Source organism: Erythrolamprus reginae, chromosome Z (genome assembly GCF_031021105.1).
Source record: "Erythrolamprus reginae isolate rEryReg1 chromosome Z, rEryReg1.hap1, whole genome shotgun sequence".
NCBI classification, from domain to species: domain Eukaryota; kingdom Metazoa; phylum Chordata; class Lepidosauria; order Squamata; family Dipsadidae; genus Erythrolamprus; species Erythrolamprus reginae.
The window spans coordinates 151,450,422-151,475,564 of record NC_091963.1 but is presented as its reverse complement, the minus strand read 5'-3'; the positions used below and the strand labels follow the sequence as shown (position 1 = coordinate 151,475,564).

The following is a 25,143-nucleotide window of genomic DNA, read 5'->3' as shown; positions in this document are numbered from 1 at the left end:
CAAGCTGCCAAGGTTGGGAAGCACTGACCTAGAGCATTGATGGCAAACCGTTTTTTGGCTCGGGATGCCAAAAAGGTGTCCACACGTTCATTTGTGCCAGTGATGGGTCCCTACAGGTACAGTCAGGTACGCAGAACCTGTAGAAAATTTTTGAATTTTTCTCTTTTTTTTCCCTTCTGGGCTCTGGGTCTGTTTTTCCTGCCACAGTCAATGTGTATAATTTTCGAAGAGCTGTGTGTGTGTGTGTGTGTACATACACATAGTTTATACAGTAAAGAATGTATATTTTTGGGTGCCCGAGGGGCGCCGTACAAATCCAATTAATAAAAAATAAATAATATGTATGTACACCTATGGCATATCTACACAGAATTAAAGACTATATTTTGGATGTTCAGTAATGGGGTAAATAGAGGGGGAAATTGTGTCTCTTTGAGGGGAGGAGAGGCGTCACATTGGCCACCTTTAAGCCGCTCACATGATCGTCAAGCCACTCCCACCTGGTCACATGGCTGGCAAACCACACCCACAAAACAAGCCATGCCCACAGCATGGTGGTAAATTTTTTTTGCAGCCCTTCACTGGTTTGTGCCCAAACCCATAAATGCAATACCCTCCCCTTTGTGCGCATAACCCCTGCCCTGCTGTCCCCCAGCACATGCGCACAGGCCTCATTGAAACCTCTAGTCTTCCGGTCGCCCCGCTGGGCTGTTTTTTCCCCATCTCGGAACAGGGGGCTTTCCTGAAGCCTGGGGTGAGCAAAAACAGCTGTAAAGCATAGAAACATAGAAGACTGATGGCAGAAAAAGGCCTCATGATCCATCTAGTCTGCCCTTATACTGTTTTCTGTATTTTCTTAGGATGGATCTATGTTTATCCCAGGCATGTTTAAATTCAGTGACTGTGGATTTACCAACCACGTCTGCTGGAAGTTTGTTCCAAGGATCTACTACTCTGTCCGTCAAATAATATTTTCTCACGTTGCTTTTGATCTTTCCCCCAACTAACTTCAGATTGTGTCCCTTTGTTCTTGTGTTCACTTTCCTATTAAAAACACTTCCCTCCTGGACCTTATTGAACCCTTTAACACATTTAAATGTGTCGATCATGTCCCCCTTTTTCCTTGTCCTCCAGACTAGACAGATGGAGTTCATGAAGTATTTCCTGATACGTTTTATGCTTAAGAACTTCCACCATTCTTGTAGCCCGTCTTTGGACCCGTTCAATTTTGTCAATAAAGCAGGCCGAAAATTGGCTAACCACACACCTGCACACTGGAATCGGCATAGGGCAGCGTCTTGTGTGCCACCTGTGCCATAGTTCGCCATCACTGACCTAGAGTAGGGTTGTCCAAACCTGGCTTCCACTTCCAGAATACTTCCGATAGATAATACCCGTTGTGGCTAATTTACTCTCTTGTAATCCCTTCCTCTGCAATCCCTCCGCTCTGCGAGGTCGGAGAAAACAGGCAGGGCTGTCCAAGGAATTCTGGAAATTGGAAGTCCGCAGGAAAACGGCCAAGTTCGGACAGGCTGGCCTAGAGCAATGGGATGGGGTGATTGGATCGTCTCCTACTGGCCCCTCCTAGGCAGATTTGATTTGAACTGGAAGGGACCTTGTAGGTCATCTTGTCCTTACCCCCCTGTCCAAGCAGGAGTCCTTATACCATTTCGGACAAATGGCAGTCCAATCTTCCTTTGAAAGTCCCAAGTGTTGGAGTTCTCCCAACCTCTGCAGGCAACTTCCATGGGTTGATCGCTCTCACCATCAGAAAGTTCCTCCTTATTTCCAGGTTGAATCTCTCCTTGGTCAGTTTCCATCCATTATGTCTGGAAAACAGCCTGACTCCCTCCTCTGGGGCAGCCCCTCAAGTATTGGAACACTGCTCTCATGTCTCCTGGTTCTTCTCTTGGCTAGACTATCCATGCCCAGTTCCTACAACCTTTCCTCTGTTATAGTCTCCAGTCCACTGACCATGCTGGTTGCTCTCTCCTGCACTTTCTCTAGTTTCAGTTTCACTTTCTCTAGTTTCAACTGGATGCAGGACTCCAGGTGTGGTTTAACTAGGGCTTTATAGAGTGGTATTACTACCTCCCTACTCTTAGATTGCATCCCTCTGTTGATACAATTTAGGATTGCATTGGCTTTTTAAAATCCCAGAACCCCTTAGCCAGTGTGTTTTAATGAGTGGACTTCAATTCCCAGAATTCCCCATCCAGCTGGGCCTAAAATCCCAGAATTCCCCCAGCCAGCATGTTTTAATGAGTTGACTTCAACTCCTAGAATCCCCTAGCCCAGGGGTAGGCAAAGATGGCTCTTCTGTCTTGTGGACTTCAACTCCCAGAATTCCTACGCCAATCATGCTAGCTCAGGAATTCTGGGAGTTGAAGTCCACATGTCATAGAAGAGCCAACTTTGCCTACCCTTGACCTAGCCAGTGTGCTTTCAGGTGCAGAACAGAAAGAAGAGGCAGAAGGGAAGGAAGAGTTAGAAAGAGGAGGAAGAGGAGAGTAGGAGTGTTCTGGTTTCTCGTAGAAGTTTAGTAATTACAAATAACTCTCATTAAATGCATAATTTCATGAATAAAGCAACTCCATTTATTTCTCTGCTCTCTTGTACTTCCAACACATTTCCGACATCAAACGGTACGTTATCTCTCTTCTAGCCACATTCCTCACATTCTTTTTCCTGCTTAACTTAGACAAGATTTATTTCCTTACTACATAGCTATAAAAAACAGCCACTGACTAAATACAATACAAAATACTTTGGCTTACTTTAGCGTGGTGAAAACCCCCCTCCATATTTCTTTCCGGCAACATTGAAACTCCGCCCTTCTTCTCCACTAGCCCGTCAATTGCCTCACTACAATATTTAACCCATTCCTCTCCTTAATATCTTCTTCCAGACCTTTGCTCTCTACGTTTCTGAATCCTTCTGAATTTAGGGTTTACCCAGCGAGCGTCTGATTCTCCCTCACTAGATCCTGAACTCATAGCCCCATCCTGTGGCTGGCCTCCCACCTGTTCTCCTACCTGTAACCCCGGGCCCCCCACTACTTCATAAACACTATCTGAATCCGAGTCCTCAATATCTTCATCATCCTCCAACTGATCAAGAGTATGTACAAGGAGGAGAGAGGAAGGGGAAAGAAAGGAAAAGCGAAAGGGAAGAAGAGAGGGAGGAAGACGAAGGACTATGGGTTGTTTTCTTGCCAATGTTTCATATATAAACAGCAAATTCCTTTCTGCCACTGATGCCGTTCCCTAGTTGGGTCATGAAACGTCTTGCCAGAAAACCACCCAAGCTCCCCCCCCCCCAAACATCCTAAGAGGAGAAGGGGGGCAAACTTGGAGAAGACAGAATTTAGGGGAATTTGAAAAGTAAAGATGATTTATTCAATCACACATTTGCTGGACAATCCAATTTGTACCCCCCACTGGTTTAGAATTCAAACGTTGGACCCAATGACCACTTCTGTAGAGTTTCAAGAAGGAAAAATGCTTTTATTGAGTATAAAAAAGGGGAAACAAGGGGGGGAAATCCAGAATACATATAAAAGAAGAACATTCCAAGGAATCGGTGGTGGATTGCTCCTGGTTTGGACCAGTTCTTAGAAAATTCTGCATGTAGAAACATCACATATTTGCAACCCCCACCCTCTAAGGAATGTGCCAAGGAGATGCAAATGAGAAAAGTATTTTTTTAGAAAAAAATGGAAATAAGAATCAATCTATATTTAAAAATAATAATACTGTATTCGGGGAGAAAGTTAATATAGTTTTTTTTAAACCAGAAGGTTTCAAACTTGGCCACTTGAAGACTCATGGACTTCAACTCCCAGAATTCCCCAGCTGGCCACCGTAGGGTGACTTCCTTCATAGATGGTGTGAATGCAGTAAACGTAATATATCTTGACTTCAGCAAAGTGAAACAGCTGGCTGGGGAATTCTGGTGGCTGGGGAATTCTGGGAGTTGAAGCCCACGAGTTTTCAAGTTGCCAAGTTTGGGGACCCCTGTCATAAACTAATCGAACCAGTAATACTTTTGCAGATTTTTTGCAAAAGCTTGGCAAAGGTCCAGATCTACAAATCCCAGAATCCCTCCCTGCCATCAATTGTGGACTTCAACTCCCAGAATGCCCTCTTCAAAGAGCAGGATTCTGGGAGTTGAAGTCCTGAGTTCAAAACCTTGCCAAAACTAACTTTGCCAATCTTTATGACGGAAGAGAAAGGAAGAGGGGTGAGGAACCAGCCGTGACCACCCCTCTCCCCAAAGTTGGACATTTAGGAAGTGATACACACACACCACACACATTTGTGGGGGGTCGGGTGTGTGGGGAAAATCTTGAGGAATGGGTGTTTTTTGACACCCAAGTTACAGGCGGAGGGATTTTAAACAAGAGAATATTTAGGGAATGGGGAACGGAGTCAAACTGACCACCCCCTTGTGGGTGCGGGGGTTTCCAGTAGCAGCCTACAAATGACACCAATTTAGGTGTGACGGCTCTGGCGCCATCTTTCCCAGTCCACGCGCGCCGCCATCTTATTTTCCTCCTAGAATCAGGCGGCGGGACGCCAAACATATATGCGCACCAGCAGCGAAAGGCTAAGTGGAACCCACCCCATAGCAGGTGGCACCCATTGTGTGTGTGGGGGGGGTGTGACGGACCCCCCACCTCCAAAAACCCAAGGGCCCTGATTGTTAAAAGCAGGAACCCTTGGAAGTCAAAACAGGAGGAGAGATGGCGAGGAGGAGGGAAGAAGAAAACATCAAAAAAAGCCCCCTCCCCCCCAAAAGTTGGGGAGTGAGGAGCAGGGTACGCGGTGCCCCGCTAATTGGGGCCCTTGGTCTCATCCTTCACCCGGACTTTCTTTTGACGGGGGGGAGTCAACGTGGCTCCACGTTTCCGGTTGTTCAGGAAGCTGGGGGGAAAAAAGAGAGGTCGAGTCAGCAAGCCAAGCCACAAAGATGGGATTCGCCTCAGGAGGTGAGATTTCAGGCATTTTGGGGGCGGGAGATGATCCCTGCTCACCTTTTCCCGGATTTGCAGCCCTCCGACTTCTCCTTCAGCTGAGCTTCTTGGAACTGCAACATGTCTAAAATGGGCTTCAGCAACTCATAATGTCGGCGGTTGCGAATCTGAAAACAAAATGGACGCCTCTCAAGATGGCGGCCACCACAACACCACAACAAATTGTTTAGCCCCCCTCCCCCCTCAGCCACCACCAAAGCTGCTGTAACAGCCAGGGATCACCCCTCAACCTTCTCCCCCCAAGCTGCCAAGGCAGACCCAACGCGCTGCTCACAACGAGATTGTAAACTTCGGGTTCCGGTGTGCCTCCATCTTCACATTCCGTTTCGGTGTCTGATGTTGCGTTTCGCACTACTCTCCTGCTGGGGGTACAAGGACGCTGGCTTTGCGCAGGAGCTGGGGAAGCCAAGAGTGAAGGATGAAAAAAAGGAAACAACAACACACCACTGAAATCCTGCCCTCTTTTGGGCATGGTAAGGAGACCACAAGGAAGTTCCCGAAGCCTCTGAATATAACTTCTCCCCCCCTCCCCATCTCCTGTTTCCATGATCAAACAACTTAGGGATAACAAGGAGCAGTGAGGCTACCGATAAATTTAATCAATTAAAACCTGAACAGCTTTGCAACATCCTGTGGCGAGAGGTTCCGCAGATTAACAGATGTCTGTAGGAAGAGATTCTTCTCCGTGAGCCAATTAAACTACTTTATTGCTGAAACCCCATTCGCGGCAATCTTCTTACTGAATTGCTTTATTGCTGAATGCACAAGTGCAGGAATCTTCCGACTAAATTACTTTATTGCCGAAAGCCTCTGCGCAGCAAATTTCTAACTAAACTGCTTTATTGATGAAATCCCATGCGCGGGAATCTTCTCAATAAACTGTGGGAGCTACTAAGAGCTGAACAAGAATCCATTTCGGAGTGAGCGACATTTAAATTAAATTAAATTAAATTAATTAAATTATTAAATTAAATAATTATTAAATTAAATTAATTGAATTAAATTAAATTACTAAATTAAATTAATTGAATTAAATTAAACTAAATTATTAAATTAAATTATTAAATTACATTAAATTAAATTAGAGTCCATGAAATTTAAGGGAAGTTAGAATCCATGAAATTCAAGGGAAGTTGGACTTGTGGCAATGTAAGGATTCTAGGCTAATTCCTCTTTTGACTCCGCCCCTACATTCTGCCCTTCCTCCTCCGACATCCTTCCATCCAATTTACCCTTTTTCGTAGTTTCCAAGGATTTTCCTTTCTGGAGGGCAGAAAGCTCCTCTGATCGTCGGTCTCGTCCGGGACATGCGCAGATCCGAACTTCAAAACATCGGCGTCCCAGAACGTCACCCCTATGGGGAAAGAACAGGCATCTTTAAAGGGGGTGGGGACAAAGATAAATATTCTAGTCCACCTTGTGAGTTGGAGACCCCATCACTGCCCTGGGTTTGTGAGGGAAAATAAACCTGATTGATACGGCATAATTTCATTTTTATTTATTTATTTATTTATTTATTGGATTTGCATGCCGTTCCTCTCCGCAGACTCGGGGCGGCTAACAACAGCAATAAAACAGTAGATAACAAAATCCAATACTAAAAACAGTTAAAAACCCATTATATAAAAACCAAACATACATACAGACATACCATGCATAAAATTGTAAAGGCCTAGGGGGAAAGTGTATCTCAATTCCCCCATGCCTGGTGGCAGAGATGGATTTTGAGGAGCTTATGAAAGGCAAGGAGGGTGGGGGCAATTCTAATCTCTGGGCGGAGTTGGTTCCAGAGGGCCGGGGCTGCCACAGAGAAGGCTCTTCCTCTGGGTCCCGCCAAGCAACATTGTTTGGTTGACGGGACCCAGAGAAGATCCACTCTGTGGGACCTAACTGGTCGCTGGGATTCATGCAGCAGAAGGTGGTCCTGGAGATATTCTGGTCGGATGCCAAGAAGGGCTTTATAGGTCATAACCAACACTTTGAATTGTGACTGGAAACTGATCGGCAACCAATGCAGACTGCGGAATGTTGGTGTAACATGGGCAATGTAATTATTATTATTATTACTATTATTATTATTATTATTATTAATATTATTATTATTATTATTATTTATTAGACTTGTATGCCGCTCTTCTCCGAAGACTTGGGATGGCTCACGACAACAATGTAACAATACAGATACAAATCTAGTAATTAAAAACTAACTAAAACCCATTACAGTGGTACCTCGAGATACGAGTTTAATTCGTTCCGGACCTGGGCTCTTAAGTCGAGCAGCTCTTATCTCGAACGACTTTTCCCCATAGGAATTAATGTAAATAATTTTAATTGGTTCCAGCCCTCAAAAAACTCACAAAGTTAGTCTAAATTATGCAGAAAGACATGTTTTTAATGAAGAAATGTACATGTACATATAAATGAATAATGAAGTTTCTTTCACTTAACTTGTAAACTTTCTTAGACTTTTAAATTTACATATGTTCAACTTCTCTGCCACCCAATCCTGTAGGACAGAGGTCCCCAACCCTATTTGCACCAGGGACCGGCTTTAAGCGATCAAGAGAGGAATGGGTGAATGAATGGACGGAGGGTGGGAAGGAAGGAAAGAGGGAAGGGACAGGAACAGAGGAAGGAAGCAAGGAAACTTATGAAAGGGGAGAGTAAGAGAGGAATGAGTGAAGGGAGGGAGGGAAGAAGGTGGGAAGGAGAAAGAAAAGAAGAAGTAGAGGAAGGGAAGGTAAAAGAGAGAAAGAAGAAGAGCAAGAAAGAAAGAAAGAAAGAAAGAAAGAAAGAAAGGGGGAAGGGACAGGAACAGAGGAAGGAAGCAAGGAAACTTATGAAAGGGGAGAGTAAGAGAGGAATGAGTGAAGGGAGGGAGGGAGGGAAGAAGGTGGGAAGGAGAAAGAAAAGAAGAAATAGAGGAAGGGAAGGTAAAAGAGAGAAAGAAAAAGAGCAAGAAAGAAAGCTGCAAGCACCCCCCCCCCCGAGCCCCCCAGGCCGGCTGCAACCTTTTAAAACACGCGCGCCGCTTCGCAGCTGTCTCCTGAAGCCGAACGCGGTAGTTAGCGTTTGGCTTCAGGAGACAGCTCCTTGGCGCTTGTATCTCGAATTTGGGCTTGTAAGTAGAACAAAAATATCTCTCCCCTCCCAGCTCTTATCTCGAGTTGCTCTTAAGTAGAGCAGCTCTTATGTCGGGGTTCCACTGTACCTTAAAAACAATCCATACTACACAATCATAACCATACATAACTTTTAATGGTCAGAAGGAGGGGATACACTAATTATGCCATGCCTGGCGACATAGATGGGTCTTAAGGCTCTTGCGGAAGGCGAGGAGGGTGAGGGCAGTTCGAATCTCCGGAAGGAATTGATTCGAGGGTCGGGGCCGCCACAGAGAAGGATCTTCCCCTAGGCCCTGCCAGACGACATTGTCTGGTCGACGGGACCTGGAGAAGGCGAACTCTGTGGGACCTAATCGGCTGCTGGGATTTATGCGGCAGAAGGCAGTAGGCCTGTTGGGCTCATTTTTCGCTATCCACAGCCTCCGGAGGTTTCCCTGAAGCCTGGGGAGGGCGAAAAACAGTCCAACGGACCTACCAGAACCTCATTTCCAAACATCCGGTAGGTCCATTGGGCCTTTTTTCACCTTCCCCACGCTTCAGGCAGCTTTCCTGAAGCCTGGGGAGGGCAAAAATGACCTCCCCTTGCCCTCCAGAATGCCAAAAATCAGCTGTCCAGCACACACATACACACCGGAGCTGACATAGGGCAAAGCCTTATGTGTCCTTGGATATGGCTGCGCATGCCACCTGGGTGCCACAGGTTCACCATCCCGGCCTTAGTGGGTTCTCTTCATGGCTGTAATGTTCTGTACATGACCGTCACAAAAAAGCCTCATGGAATTAGATGGGAATCAAACCCATTTTTGCAACCGTCCTAGGCCTGAAATTGTAATGTGTGGATTCCCGCCCGGAGCAGGGGTTTCGACTGGATGACCTCTCATGTCCCCTCCAAAACTAGGATTCGGTGAGGAAGAGTGTTTTAATTTCATCCTGCCGCTTGTCCGATGGGCAGGTCCTGAGTTCTAGACGCAACTCCTTGTCTTTAAACTCAACCGAGCCAGGGAGGAAGAGGAGAGACGGGCAGATACTCACTGTGCGTTCTCCAACGTCAGGATGGTCAAGATGGGGCGCCGATTCATGCCACCCATGCACGAACTGTTGCACATGTAATTGTACAAGATGATGGTGCACGCCATCCCCACCTACAGGGCAGAGAGACAGAGAGAGATTTGCAGAAATGCAGCCGGTCCTCAGTTAGCGATCATTCAAAATTACGATCGATCCTAGGTCGAAGCAGAAACCCCCCTCTGGGCACAATGAGAATAAATATGTGGAACAAAACTCTGAACGCACTCCAGAGCTTTCATAAAAGCTTCCTGATGCCCCAGAGTGTAAAAAACAGCACAAGGGGTAAACCGGAAGTCTGTTTTCCCAAACTTCTGGATTGCCTGTCGGGCCATTTTTTGCACTCTGGGGCTTCAGGAAGCTTCCCTGAAGACTCCCGAGTGTAAAAAACAGCATGACAGGCAAACTGGAAGTCTGTTTTTCCAAACTTCTGCTTTCCTTATTTTTCGCACTCCGGGCCTCCAGAGAAGGTGAAGCCTGAAGCCTACGGGGTGTGAAAAACAGCACAAAAGGCAAACTGGACGTTTGTTTTTCTAAACTTCCCATTTGCCCACTGGGCCGTTTTTTGCACTCCGGAGGCTTCAGGGAAGCTTCTCTAAAGCCTTTGGGGGGTAAAACGGCCTTTCTCAAGGCCCAAAGTCAGCTGGCCAGCACGGGCATGCCTCATAGGCCCTCGGATACGGCTCTGTGTGCCATCTGTAGCATGTGTGCCATAGGATTGTCATCACTGCGATAAAGGATGGGATTGCGCCTGGTGGTGTGTGGGATCATCCACAAGTCGACACTACTAGTTTGCTTCCACCGGTCCGAATCGGTTGAATTATAATCATTGCTCTTCACCCGCCTCCCCAGTCACCCCCGCACCCCCCAAAAAATTTACCTGAGGCCTCTGGTAAGGAACACAGACACTGTGCCGGTTGGTGGTCTGGTGCGTGGAGTAATGGGTCTGGGGGTTTCCTTCGACCCGGATGAGATGATCGGCAGGAGTCACCACTGTCGGAAAATGGGATGCAGGATAGAAAAGAAAAATATGAGGGGAGTTTTGACTTTATGTCCAACACAAGCGGAGAAGCTTCGCTTTGGAGGGCTAAAGTTTCCCTCCCTCCCTCGGTTATAATCAGTCCTCAACTTATGACGGTTTGCTTAGTGACCATTCAACAGTTAACAATGGCACTGAAAAAAAGCGACTTAGGTCCGTGTCTCTTACTCACGACCTCCGAAGCATCCCCAGGTTTCAGACCCACTGCAATACAGCTTCCCCACGTCCCACTCCTCATGTCCCATGAGACCCTTCCCCAAATTTCCAGCGCCTGCATCACAGCCTCCCCATGGGCCCCTCCCCCATATCCCAGAAGACCCCATCCTCAGACTTCAAGCCCCCAGCCTCCCTACAACCCCCACATCCTGGAAGACCCCTTCCCCACCCCACCAAAGCTCCCTGGCTCACTGTCGTTGTGCTCGGGCTGCCTTTCGTGGTGGGGGCAGCGCCTGACCACTTCGGCCATGTGTTCGGATCTCTTATAAACGGCCATGGCTCGGACCACGGAGCCGGGCGGGGGAACCATGGACATCTTCACCAAGACTTTGCAGGTTTTGCCGATTTGGCAGTAAAGCTTGTTCAGCTGGGGAGAGAACTGCGAGAGAGATGGAGAGAGAAAACATAATGTACTGCTCCAAAAAAATAAAGGGAATCCTCAAATAACACATCCTAGATCTGAATGAATGAAATATTCTCACGGAATCCTTTGTTCTGTACAGAGCTGAGTGTACCTAATAGCGTGTGAGATTGATTGTCAATTATGTTCAATTGCTCAAATGCTCCAGGTTGACTCAGCCTCCCATCCTTCCAAGGTGGGTCAAATGAGGACCTGGATTGTGGGGGCAATAGGCTGGCTCTGTTAAATTATTTGCTAACGTCTTGAAAACAGCCCTGAGTCTAAGGAGAAGGGCGGGATAATAAAAATCTAATAAATAAATAAATAAATTAGGGTTGGTTCCTAAGTGGACAGTTTGAGTTCACGGAAGTTTGACTTACTTGGAGTTATATTGTGTTGTTTAAGTGTTCCCTTTATTTATAATATAATATAATACAATACAATACAATACAATACAATACAATAATATAATATACTATAACATAACATAGTGTAACATATAATGTAATATAATATAATATAATATAAAATGTAAAGTAAAATATAAAAAATAAAATTGAATAAAATTAGAATAGAAGGGACCTTAGAGATCTTCTAGTCGAGCCTCGTGCGATTAAAGTTTTTTTTTAAATTCCCCTAACAAAATTAACAGGCAGTCCCTGACTTACAACCATCCCATTTAAATTGATCATTCGAAGGGGTAATGATGTTGAAAAACAATGCAAGTTAGAGCTAGTCCTCGAATTACGACCATTTGGTTTAGTGACCCTTCAAATCGACAATTGGAAAAAAATTGACTCGAGAGTGTTTTTCACATGTACGACGGTTGCTGTGTCCCACGGGTGTGGGGTCCAAATTCAAAGGCCTGCCGATTGATTCATATTTATGACGGCAGGGTCATGTGAGCCCCCTTTTGCAAGCAAAAGTCAACGGGGGAAAGCCAGATTCACTTAACGACCGGGTTACTGAAAAAATGGCAGTGACTCGCTTAGCGACAGTGGCAAGGTAGGTTGCAAAACGGGGCAAAACTCACCACAAATGTCTCACTTAACAACATAAATTTTGGGCTCAATTTTGACCGTTGATATATCGAGGAGTACTTGCACTGATTACATTTATACAGATAGTCCTCCTCTTACAACAGTTCAGTTAGTGACCGTTCAAAGTCACAACAGCCCCCCAAAACATGAAAAAAACCCATGACTTAGCAATGTTTTTCGCACTTTCGACCATTTGTGGCATCCGGCCCTCACATGATCCAAGTTCAGATGCTCGGCAGCTGACTTGCACTTACGACCGTTGCTGTGTCCTGGGGAGGTCACACAATCCCCTTTTTACGACAAGCAAAAGTCAACATGGGGGAGTCTGGATTCAGTTAACGACCCGTGGTCAGAAATGGGTTAAAATGGGGCAAAACGTTCACTTAACTACCCCTGCCTCACTTAACAGCAGAGGTCTGGGGCTTGACGGTGGCCGTAACCCGAGGACTTGTATTTATTAAACTGTATTGATTGAATTTATGGAGTCCTTCTATCAGCTGGCATTGTGAATTTTTTCAACATCCCCCCCCTTTTCAAAAGTAGACTTGTCGCTGTCCCCACCCACCCTGTCCTGAAGGGCCTGATTTGCATTGCGACTGTTTCTTGAGGGGAGAGACCCTCCCCATTTCAAACAAGCCCCTTACCCAAATTTCCCAGCTCTACAGTGAGCATTTGATCCCTTCTGCCTTTATTGCCAAGAAAAAAAAAGAGAACTTGGAGGCGTGTGGAAGGGGGTCTCTTTCCACATGTCGGAAAAAGGAGTGGGGGTCTTTATCCCCCCAACCACCACCACCACCACACAAACATACTCTCCGAAAAACTCAATGGAGAAACATGTCCAGGCATGTCGTGGGTGGGCAGCATTCTGCAGGAGGAGGGGTGGTCTCTATCAGGACCCCCGCACACCCTTCTTCAAAGCCCAGTCATTGGGTGGGCAGGCCGAAATCCCCCCCAAGAATGGGGGGGGGATTAATCCCCATCCCAGAAATCGGGAAAGCAACTGATGCGCCGAAGTCGCAGCTAGCAAATGCGGTGAGTTAAAAATTTGGAGTTTGGGGTTGCTATCTTATGCAATTAAATTGAGGAGGGGGAAGGGAAGGTCTTCTTGCCAGTTTTGGGGAGGGGTCTCCAAAAGACGCACGAGAAATGCACGCAAGGACTGTGTGTGTGTGTTTTTGTGTATCCACATTTCTGGGTCTCCCCATGAGAAATGGGGAGACCCAGAATTCAATTAACATGTATCCAGGGAGTCCTCGGCTCACGACCGCAGCCGAGTCCAAAATCTCTGTTGTTAAGTGAATTGTTGGTGGAGTTGTGCCCAACGGCACGACTTTTCCAGGTGCCGTCGTTAAGCAAATCATGTAAGCAGTCTGCGTCAGTCGTTAACTGAATCCGGCTTCCCCAGAAATCCTTCGGGAGTGGAAGCGACATGCAAATTTCATTAAATCAATACATTTAATTAAATTAATTTGGGTCGCGGGACTGCGGGGAGGCTGCAAACGGCCGTTAAGTGTGAAGAAATGGTTGTAAGTCGTGTCTTTTCTTCCAGCGCTGTTGTCCCTTTGAAGGGTCGCTAAATGAACTGCTGAAAGTCGAGGACTATCTTTATTCATGGAAGTGGAGGAGGGTCTCCTAGGGGTGGCCCCAGGAGAAGGAAGGGGTGGGCTACCTTAAAGCAAAATCAGCTATATTTTGTTAAATCTATGATTTCCGGTTTTCCTGTCCCAGGCGTCAGTGAGGCCTGTGTGCATTTGTGTGTGTGTGTGGGACTTCCTGTTTGCCCGTTGTGCTGTTTTACACACTCCAGAGCAGCGGTCCCCAAACTACGGCCCGTGGGCCGCATGTGGCCTGCTGAGGCCATTTATCCGGCCTGCGGGTGAGTGACAGGAGCACAGGTACATATTTTTCTTTTAATTACATTCCCTCCTTAATGTTCCTTCAAAAAGTGCAACACCAATTATATTCTAACTTATTAACCATTATGCCAAAGTGCTTCCTTCTTTCTTTATACATTTTTCTATAAGCCAAGAAAACCTTGTTAACAAAAGAAAATTAAAAACAAAACATAAACATATATGAATTTCAGACTTCTTCCCCCCCCCCTCTAAATAGTACATTCCCATTTTATTTTTTACTTTAAAATAAGGTATGTGCAGTGTGCATAGTGATTTGTTCATAGTTTTTTTTTATAATCCGGCCCTACAACAGTTCGAGGGACAATGAACTGGCCCCCTATGTAAAATGTTTGGGGACCCCTGCTCCAGAGTCTTCAGGGAAGCTTCCTGAAGCCTCCAAATTGCGAAAAACAGCACAACGGGCAAAGAGGAAGTTCATTTTTTCCAAACTTCCAGTTTTCCCATTAGGCCAGGAAGCTTTCCTAAAGCCTCCGGAGTGTGAAAAATAGCAGAAAGGGCAAACCGGAAGGCCATGTTTGCAAACTTCTGGTTTTCCCATTAGGCCACTTTCCGCATTCCCTGAAGCCTCCGGAGTGTAAAAACCCGCCCAACAGGCAAACCGGAAGTCCATCTTTCTGAACTTCCGGTTTTCCTGTTGGGCCATTTTTTGCACCCCAGGCAGCGAAACGGCCTTTCTCGAGGTGGTCAGCACACACATGCACACTGGAGCTGACATATAGCTATCTCTCGTGTGCCCTTCGATATGGCTCCATGGGCCACCTGTGGCACACGTGACAGAGGTCCGCCATCACTGATCTAAGCTATCTGCAAGCATCCTCCCACAAATCTCTGGTGCCCTCTGGGGGCGGGGGGTGGAGGAGAGGGTCAGAGGTGAGGCCGGCCAGAAAAATGGGAGCCAGCCTTTATTGGGGTCACCATCATCACCCCAAAGCTTCAGAAAGGAAAACAAAGTAAGTTCAGGTAAGTCCTCGGCCTACGACCACAATGTGGCCATAAAATCTGCCCTTAAACGAGACAACGGTTGCGGTTTGCCTCATATTATGACTCTTCTGGCCAGTTATTACATAAATTGCCGTCGTTATTTAGTGAGCCATGCGGTCGTTAAGTGAATCTGGCGTCTCCACATACACCCCAGGCACCCTGCGGCCGTCAAACATATGAGCAGGGGGCCAAGCTTCCCAATTTTGATCACCTAATCAACAGTTGTAAGTGTGAAAAAGTCATTTTTTTTACCTCGGTCACTAAATAAGGCATTGTAAGTCGAGGACCACCTGTGAAGCTGAGACCTTTTTAATGACAGGAAAACCCATCAGCCACAGCAGGTTGGAGAAGCTACTACAGATTCTCCCATCCTGTCCACCAGCAAAGCAGGCTGGGAGTTGTAGTTTAGAAACCTGAGGTTGCCACGCACCTCGCCCTTAAACTACAGGTAGTCCTTGATTTACGACCGTCTTTTTGCCCGACAGCTGGGCGGTCGATAAGCAGCTTATCGGGTGACTGATCGTTCGACCTCTTTAGCGGCTGTCGCTGGGGCATTTAGCAGCTGGGGCATTTTGCAAGCATATAAATCCAATTAGATAGATAAATAAGAGCCGGGATGGTGCAGCAGGTAGAGTGCTGTACTGCAGGTCACTGAAGCGGACTGTAGATCTGAAGGTCAGCGGTTCAAATCTCATCACCAGCTCCAGGTTGACTCAGCCTTCCATCCTTATGAGGTGGGTCAAATAAGGACCAGGATTGTGGGGGCAATAGACTGGCTCTGTTAAGTGCTATTGCTAACATGTTATAAGCCACCCTGAGTCTAAGGAGAAGGGTGGCATAAAAATTGAATGAATGAGTGAATGAATGAATAAATAAATAAATGAATTGAAAGGGTAGTTTTTGACAAAGACGTTCTTAAGTTAAGGCTGTGGAATTGTAGGACAGAGCAAGGGGGCTGAGTTTCTATATTTATTCAATTTTTATGCTGCCCTCCTCCTTAGACTCAGGGGGGCTTACAACATGTTAGCAATTTATTTATTTATTTATTTTGTCCAATACACAATACATATTGAAGAGAATAGACATGTAGTATTATATATAAAGAAAAGGATAGAAGAAAAGATATAAAAATAGAGAAGATATATGAAAGGAAGAAAAGATATACGATAGAGGAGATAAGGAGAGACAATTGGACAGGGAACGAAAGGTACAGAATACAAGAAAAAAGAAGAATACAAGAAAACCCATGTTAATTAGCCGGCGCAATAGTATTACAAAAACCATGCTTCAAGTATCACAAAGTCCATCCTCTTAGGAGCCACGATGGATGGACTTTCTAATAGTGGGAAACATAGGTTTTGTAATACCAATGCATGATCCGAGGTGGCGCAACAGGTAGAGTGCAGTACTGCAGGCCACTAAAGCTGACTGTAGATCTGCAGGTCAGCGGTTCAAATCTCATCACTGGCTCAGCCTCCCATCCTTCCGAGGTGGGTCAAATGACGACCCGGATTGTGGGGGCAATTGGTGGCTCTGTTAAAAAGTGCTATTGCTGTAAGCCGCCCTGAGTCTAAGGAGAAGGGCGGCATAAAAATCGAATGAATGAATGAATGAATGAATGAATAAATTGAAAGGGTAGTTTTTGACAAAGACGTTCTTAAGTTGAGGCTGTGGAATTGTGGGACAAAGCAAAGTGGCTGAGTTTATATATTTATTCAATTTTTTAATGCCGCCCTTCTCCTTAGACTCAGGGTGGCTTACAACATGTTAGCAATAGCACTTTTTAACAGAGCCTCCAGCCTATGGCCCCCACAATCCAGGTCCTCATTTGACCCACCTCGGAAGGATGGAAGGCTGAGTCAACCCTGAGCTGGTGGTGAGATTTGAACCGCTGACCTGAAGATCTAGCAGTCTGCTTCAGTGGCCTGCAGTACTGCACTCTACCTGTTGCGCCACCCCGGCTCTGCAGGTCACGTGACCACCAGGGAGCGGAGCACGATCGGAACCCCGAGCCCAGGTCACAAATATGAATCTTGGGTCTGTGATAAGACAGTTGCTAAGCAAATGGTCGTAAGACAAGGGCTACTTGTAAGCGCCAGCCACCTCTATCCTGTCCTACATTCCTATATTGGGGACAACACTGGTTCACAGTGCACATATTTCGCACTCAGAACCCTACTTCAGAAAATTGAGGCTCTTCGAAACCTCACAATCTTTTGTGGAAGCCACAAAACTCCGCTCAAAACAGCCCGCCCTGTGCACTTTTAACAAACCAGGACTGATGGCAAACAGAGGAAACATGGCATCTAGGTGAGGTTGACCTCACCCGTCCACCGTCTGCACTTTTAACAAACCAGGATTGATGTCAGAGATTGTGGGCAGGAAATATGGAATCTAGGTCAGGTTGACCTCACGCGTCTATAGGGGAAAAGGATCAACACAAGGCAGTCTCCATTTTAACTTTTTTGACCTAACTGCCTTCCTTGATGCTCCTGATCGAAACAGAGGACCCATTTTTTGGGGGAAAGACCCCTGCCTCACAATTTAACTCCTACAACCGCCAATCTCCCCCGTCCCACATCTTACTGTGTAAGTGACAGACTTGGCGGTTCCCGACTGCTCAAATTCCAGATCGAAGCCGAACTGGCCAGGATAGTCTTCAGTGGGAGGGAAGAGGCAGCTGCCCGCTGCCACGTTATCTTTGGGGGGGAACAGGAACTCGGGGTGCCCCAAAAAGTCTTCCAAATTCGAGATGTTTCCGAAGTTCTCTTCCCCCAGATAGCCTTCACCCAGAGGAGCCAGTGAAGGAGCAGCTGAGATGGTCGGACCCAACAAGCCAAAGTTGGTTTGATCCATGGAGCTGCCCGCTTCGTCGGGGAAGGCGATGGTGGCTTGTTGGGTGGGGGTCACCTCGTTCGATTCCTAAAACATGCAAATATAATTACATTACAAAAATAACATGTCGGGTGTTACAGAATGACCGGCTAAAGGGTCCACAAAACGAAATGGACACGTTGATTTTAAGCGATGGTTTCCTGATTTGACAAACCGACAATTGCGGGATATTTCAGCGCCAAAGAAGATTTTTAAGATTAAGATTTTTAAAGATTTATTAGATTTGTATGCCACCCCTCTCCGAAGACTTGGGGCGGCTCACAACAAAGAAGCCACAAATCGTGGCTTAATCAATACATGACCAGGGTTCCCTCCACAAGAGGCAAGCCACCTTGGAATCTGGGTTGACAAAGGTAGGATTTGACGTCCAACCAATCGATTTGACAAATCCATGTTTTGAAAACTTGGGATGGTCTTCCAACTCCCAGAATTCCCCAACTAGCACAGCCGGCTGGGGAATTCTGGGACCTGAAGTCCCCCAAGGGGATTCTCACACTTACCCAAAACGTTTTGGTGACCATTTCGTTCCTCCACATCTCCTCAAAGGTCCCTTGGCTGAGGGGTGGGCTCAGCAATGGATCGATGTCTTCCTCCGTGACTTGGTCCATGTTTATTTCTCTTTCCGACAGGGAAACTGAGGCAGGAAAGAACGAGATACGATGGAAGCAAATGTCAATTCATTTTGACCCGTACAAAACGGAATCTCGTCGACGCTGATAGTTTTCAAGAGCGCGGGAACAAATTATCAGAACTCAACAAAAGTGATGGTGAACCTATGGTGCGTGTGCCATAGATGGCACGCGGAGCCATATTGGAGGGCACTTGAGGCATTGCCCTATGTCAGCTCCAGTGCGCATGCTGTCCGGCTGATTTTCAGCCCTGGGGAAAGCCGTTTCACCCTCTGGAGGCTTCAGGGGTGCTTCCTTGAAGTCCCGGAGTGCAAAAAATGGCCCAACAGGAAAACCAGAAGGTCAGAAATATGGGCTTCCGCTTAGCCCATTGGGCTGGTTTTTGTAGTCCAGAGGCTTCAGAGAAGCTTCCTGGAGCCCTGGAAGGTGAAAAATGGCCCAATGGGAAAAACGGAAGTTTGGAAAAACGGAATTCCGGTTTGCCCGTTGTGCTGATTTTTACACTTTGGAGGTTTTCAGGGAAGCTTCCTGAGGCCCCAGAGTGCAAAAAAACAGTGCAACAAGCAAACTGGAAGTCAATTTCTGCCCATTTGCCTGTTTTTTTTACTCTCCTGGGCTTCAATGTGGCCTGTGAGCATACGCACGCGGGGGGTGGGTGGGTTTGGTTGTGTATACGTGAAAAGACCGCCCTTTGCTTGCAGCGTCGCTGCGGTGTCCTTTTTCGTAAAAATAACAATGTTTATTTTTACGTGAAGACCTCCCTTTGAAGGAGCTGGGGAATCCCTCCCACGAAGAGATTCCAGGGGCGGAGCTTTGACGTCACCAGCAGGTTGCTAAGGACGCCAAGGTGATCACTTCCTGGATTCCATAGAATCCAGGAAGTGATCACTTTGGCGTCCTTAGCAACCTGCTGGTGACGTCAAAGCTCTGAACGTCGAACACAACCCCGAACTTTGGAAAAATTTCAGGTTCGTGTTCGGCATACCGTGTCGGCATACTAGTCATAAGTGTGAAAAATGGTTGTAAGTCATTTTTCTCAGGGCTGTTGTAACTTCAAACATTCACTTAACAAACTGTTGTAAATCAACTGTTGTAAATCAAAGACTATATAATAAAAATTCAAAATATATTTGTGTATATTTGCAAGATATATCTATCTATATATCTATATATCTTTATATAGATCTATACATCTTTAGATAGATTTAAATAGATATGATTTAAATAGATATCTTTAGATTTAAATAGATATGATTAGATAGAGATAGACATGAATAGATATTGATATAGATGAATAGAGATAGATGATATATAGACAGATAGATATAATTTAGATAGATGGTAGGTAGGTAGGTAGGTAGATGGATGGATGGATAGACAGGCAGACAGACAGAAAGACTTTAGATAGATATTAAAAGGATGGATGAATGGATGGATAGATATTAAATAAATGGGTGGATGGATGGACAGATAGAATTTAGACAGGTAGGTAGATTTTGATAGGTAGATATGGATGGATGGATGGATGGACGGAAGGATGGACAGATAGAATTTAGATAGGTAGGTAGGTAGATAGATTTTGATACATAGGTAGATGTAGATGGATGGGTGGGTGGGTGATGGGCAGATTGTATATTGATTTTTTTAAAGTGTTGAGGTAGATAGTGATAGATACGGAAAGCAGAAGGGATACAGGTAATCCTTGACTTAGAACAGTTCATTTAGTGACCATGCGAAGTTCCATAAGCACTAAAAAAGTTTTTCCACACTTACGACTGTTTGCAGTATGATCAAAACTCATGTATTTACGATGGTTGCAAAATCCTGTGATCCCCTTTCGAGAAAAGCCAAGTTCAATGGCAAGGCCAAATTCACTTAACTCCCGGGCGACTCGCTTAACAACAGTGGGTTGCAGAGTGAGGCAAAACTCACTTAATCAGCATCTCATGGAGCAAACGGAGGGATTTTTTTTGGCTCAGCTGTAACTGTGAAATGATAAATTCCGCTTTGAAAAAGCAGAGGAAACATTTCCTTTATTTATTTTTTTACTTTTTAAAAAAAGATTAAATCTGTTGTTTATGTGAAATGTTTTGTCAGTCTTCACCTGTCTTACTGTTATGTTGATTTTTCTTTATTATTATGTTGTTGTTTTTTCTTTGTTGTTTTTAATGTATATAATCAATAAAAATTATTTTTTTAATTTTTTTTTTAAAAAAATTAAAAAATTATTTTTTACAGTGTGCTTCCTTTCGAGACAGGGATATAAAAGTCCATTTAAAAGTTTGTTGAAACGCACCAGGAAATGGCCACCGTAGATAGACGGTGCAGCAAATGAAGTAGAGAGCGGGTCAGATTAAACATCAGCGGCAAAATGAACGTATTGAGGTGTTTTGGCAAATTAAACCCCCAGAATAAATGTTTGCATTGCGGGCGGTGTTTTTTTAAAAAAAATAAGAAAAAAATTCAAAATGGCATCCTAAAATATGTTTTTTTAAAAACTGTTTTAATTGTTTATTGCTCGTTTTAAATTGTTTTGAACTGTTTTTAGGGATTTTATATTACATTTTATGTGTATTTAGTTGTAAGCTGCCCGGGTGGCATATAAGTCTCAATCAATCCATCCATCCATCAATCAATCATAAAGTCTTTTTGAAAAACCCTTTCCTTCATACCTATTACACATGCTATTGGTATTAAATGTAGTTGTTTTGCTTTATTTTTTATTTATTTTATTATTTTAATTAATATTTCATTTCCCTGCTTGCTTTTTTAGCTGTTTGTTTATTTATTTATTTATTAGATTTGTATGCCGCCCATCTCCGTAGACTCGGGGCAGCTAACAACAGTAGAAAACAATATAAACAAATCTAATATTAAGAGTAGTTTAAAAACCCCAATTTAAGAAACTAATCATACATACAAACATACCATGTATAAATTCTATAAGCCTAGAGGGAAGGGAAATTTCAATTCCCCCATGCCTGACGACAGAGGTGGGTTTTAAGGAGCTTACAAAAGGCAAGGAGGGTGGGGGCAACTCTGATATCTGGGTGGAGTTGGTTCCAGAGGGTCGGGGCCGCCAAAGAGAAGGCTCTTCCCTTGGGTCCCGCCATGTACAACCTCATTTAGAACAATGTTTGGTTTTTGGTTTTCTTTCAGATTTGGCCCCTTTAAGACATGCTGGACTTCAACTCCCAGAATTCTCCGGGGAATTGAAGCCCAACTTGTCTTAACTTCTCTGCTGTTCCCCTCGCATCCTTTTAGACCCAAAATGATTTTTTAAGACCCTGTAAAATAATTTCCCTGCGTATCTGAAACTTGAAATTCCATGACTTTGTCTCATTTTAAGGGTTCTTTCTAAGGGGGAGGGGAGTGGGGGTTGGGGGTGTTTAGTTTTTGTTGGGCAAAAAAAGTTACCTTTGTTACCCTTGGGTCCTTTTAGACCCGGAGTATAAAAAGGTTGGTTCTAGCTACTGGAGTGGTCTTTTTGAATACTTTTTTCGCTAGTATACTAATTTGAACATTTCTGAACACAGTATGAAAATTGAAATGAAAAAATTAATACTTATTTGTTTATTTTGCTCATAAAATAAAATGGGAAAAAAAAGGCCCCTTGCCCATTTTTGTGAAATTTTGTTCATTTTCATCTAGCTTAGGCTGCAAAATCTGACTTCTTTGACCATCTTTGGCATTGAGATACTAATTTGAACATTTCTGAACACAATGATATGAAAATTGAAATGAAAAAATGATGCTTATTTGTTTATTTTGCTGAGAAAAGGGCCTCCCCCTCCACGGCTGTGTGCACTTTTTTCAATTTATAGATAGATTAGCCTGCAAAATCCATTTTTCTCATTTCATTTTTCATTTGTTTATTATCAGGAATGTTCAAATTAGTATACTTGCGAAAAAAGTATTCAAAAAAACCATTCTAGTAGCTAGAACCAATCTTCAGAGAAACCCAAATGCACAATCTTTGCAAAAATCAATTTTTCTCATTTCATTTTTCACTTCATTGTGTTCAGAAATGTTCAAATTATTATGCCAATGCCAAAGATAGTAAAATTCTGATTTTGCAGGCTACTCTATATAAAAATGAACAAAATTGTACAAAAATAGGGGGAGGCCCTTTTCTGAACAAAATAAAAAAATAAGCATCATTTTTTTCAATTTTCATTTCATTATGTTCAGAAATGTTCAAATCAGTTTCCCAATGCCAAAGATGGTTAAAAGAAGTCAGATTTTGCAGCCTAATCTAGATGAAAATGAACAAAATTTCACAAAAATGGGGGGGCAGGGATTTATGAGCAAAATAAACAAATAAGCTTTATTTTTTTCATTTCAATATTCATTTCATTGTGTTCAGAAATGTTCAAATTAGTTTCCCAATGCCAAAGATGTTCAAGTCAGATTTTGCAGCCTAATCTAGATGAAAATGAACAAAATTTCACAAAAACGGTGTGTGTGTGTGTGGGGGGGGGGTTATGAGCAAACTAAACAAATAAGCATTAATTTTTTCATTTCAATTTTCATTTCATTGTGTTCAGAAATGTTCAAATTAGTATACTAGTGAAAAATGTATTCAAAAAGACCATTCCAGTAGCTAGAACCAACTTTTTTATACTCTGGGTCTAAAAGGTCCCGGAGGGTAGCAAGTGTATATTAAATGGGAGGGGGGGGGACAGCAGGGTTAAAGGGGGGCCAAAGCTTGTGAAAAACACTTGATTTGAGAGTTTAAGAGTTCAGACTCTTGCAGCTTACAGTCCAGTGCTTCCAGCTCCATTTGGGCCTGCTATTTGGTACTGATGCTGTTTGGTCTGGAAATGTCTTTGCAATAAAACCAACCAAGCTCAACTAAATTATTATTATTATTATTATTATTATTATTATTATTATTATTATTATTATTATTATTATTATTTATTAGATTTGTATGCCGCCCCTTTCCGTAGACTCGGGGCGTCTCACAACAGAATAAAAACAGTTCATGACAAATCTAATAATTTACAATTTAAAATATTTTAAAAACCCCATTATTAAACAGACATACCATACAAGCATACCATATATAAATTGTATAGGCCCGGGGGAGATATCTCAGTTCCCCCACGCTTGACGACAAAGGTGGGTTTTAAGGAGTTTATGAAAGGCAAGGAGGGTAGGGGCAGTTCTAATCTCTGGGGGGAGCTGGTTCCAGAGATTCGGGGCCGCCACAGAGAAGGCTCTTCCCCTGGGGCCCGCCAACCGACATTGTTTAGTTGACGGGACCCGGAGAAGACCCACTCTGTGGGACCTAATCTGTCGCTGGGATATAGATAGATAAATAAATTAAATAAATCCAGATATAATTATTTTATTGGCCAAGTGTGATTGGACACACAAGGAGTTTGTGTTTGGTGCAGATGCTCTCAGTGCACATAAAAGAAAAAGAGGCATTTGTCAAGAATCTTGAGGTGCAACACTTAATGATTGTCAAATTAGCAATCAGGAAACAATAGATGTTTAAGATTCTTTAAGCCTTGCAAGAATATGCAGCCCCTGTTAAAATTTCAAAACAAGGCAATGCATTGTGGGTTGTTTTGCTTTTAGAAAGAGTTCTCACCCACCCCCAAGTTTCTCAGCCTGGCGCCGGCTCCGATTAGCAAATTTTGCAAGAATTGAAAGAAAGTTGATCTGTTTCCTTTCGCACCGTTTAGCAAAAAAATGAAAAAGCAAACAAATAGGAGGAGGCTAGCGAGGCTAAACCGCAGCGTAAAGAAGGGAAATGGTTTTTAAAGTTCTTCCCGGGTCTTATTCGTTCAGGGGGGATTTTTTTGGGGGGGGGCATCTTAAAACGCGACGCGTCTCGATTTCTCTGTGCAAAACAACCCACGTAATTTATTTTTTTTTGCAGGAACCGATTTCTCCCCCCCCTCCGGTTCCTTCCTTTGGTTCCTTCCCAACGCAGCCGGCAACGGAGCGGACCGTACCATTCAGAGAGATGGAGGAGAGGGCGGGCAGGTAGAAGAGGGAAAAAGCGAATCCGATTTCCCCGCGAAGATTTGAGCCCGGCGCTTGGTTGGGCTTTTGCAATCGGTTCCACTTCGGTTTACAAGAATCAGAATGATCTGCGACGTCGATTGCGAGACCTGTGCTTCCCGCCCCTCCCCCTTCTCCTCCAGGAAGGACTTTTAAAAGACCCCATCTAAAGTGTGGGGGGGGGGGGGAGAGACCCTTCCTCAAAGAATCCCAGCGCCAGCCTTCAACGCTGCCCCTCCCTCTCGGTTTAACCCCCCCCTCCGCTTCCTTTCAACAACTCTACAATTCCCACAAGTGAAACTATTGGGGAAAGTAGGGATGGGGGGTTTCTTGGGTCAAAGGGGGCTGGGTGGGGGCAGCTTTGCAAAGGGGTGGGGGGCTTCCATTGGGGATGAAAGGGAGCGTGGAAGGGGGGCAGTTCTGCAAAGGGGGGGGCTTAGGCCAACGTTCCAATTCCGAACGCGGCGGCCCCCAACGTTCTATTCTCGCCCCCCCCCCCCCCACCGCGCAGACACTTTCGCTTTCTCGGCTCCAACGCAGCCAGAGGCGGAACGGAAGCCCCGGGTTGAGTCAGCGTCCCGAGCGAGGGAGGGGGGACCCAAGCAAACCCGGCATATGCCCCCTCCTCCCTCCCCAAAATACGAACCACCCCCCCCCCCCCCCCCCGTTACCGGCTCCGCTCACGGCCTCCGAACCGCTGCCCGCCGCTCAGGAGAGAAGCGATCTTGGATGCAACAAAATGCACGAGGTGGGGATTCCCCAGGCTCGAACCCGCGGCCGGAGC

At 44.8% G+C, this 25,143-nt stretch overlaps 2 protein-coding genes across 4 annotated transcripts in view; both read right to left on the bottom strand.

Moving 5' to 3' along the window:
* LOC139175949 (asialoglycoprotein receptor 1-like) overlaps positions 1–25,143 on the bottom strand; it is a 579,489-nt gene that overhangs the window by 450,163 nt on the left and 104,183 nt on the right. The gene's annotated exons all lie outside the window — the stretch shown is intronic.
* LOC139175868 (cellular tumor antigen p53-like) lies at positions 3,486–25,121 on the bottom strand. Of its 3 annotated transcripts, none has more exons than XM_070767216.1 (10): positions 25,031–25,121; positions 18,213–18,346; positions 17,404–17,739; positions 10,673–10,859; positions 10,106–10,218; positions 9,193–9,302; positions 6,268–6,389; positions 5,310–5,431; positions 5,036–5,142; positions 3,486–4,925 (listed from the first exon to the last, which is right to left on the bottom strand). In XM_070767216.1, exons 2-10 carry the CDS (start codon positions 18,318–18,320, stop codon positions 4,835–4,837), a joined length of 1,296 nt encoding a protein of 431 aa, XP_070623317.1. In that variant the 5' UTR covers positions 18,321–18,346; positions 25,031–25,121; the 3' UTR covers positions 3,486–4,834. The 3 variants fall into 3 exon arrangements, with proteins under 3 accessions (XP_070623317.1, XP_070623319.1, XP_070623318.1); XM_070767218.1 differs by having other exon boundaries at positions 25,044–25,114; XM_070767217.1 differs by lacking the exon at positions 25,031–25,121 and adding an exon at positions 24,311–24,393.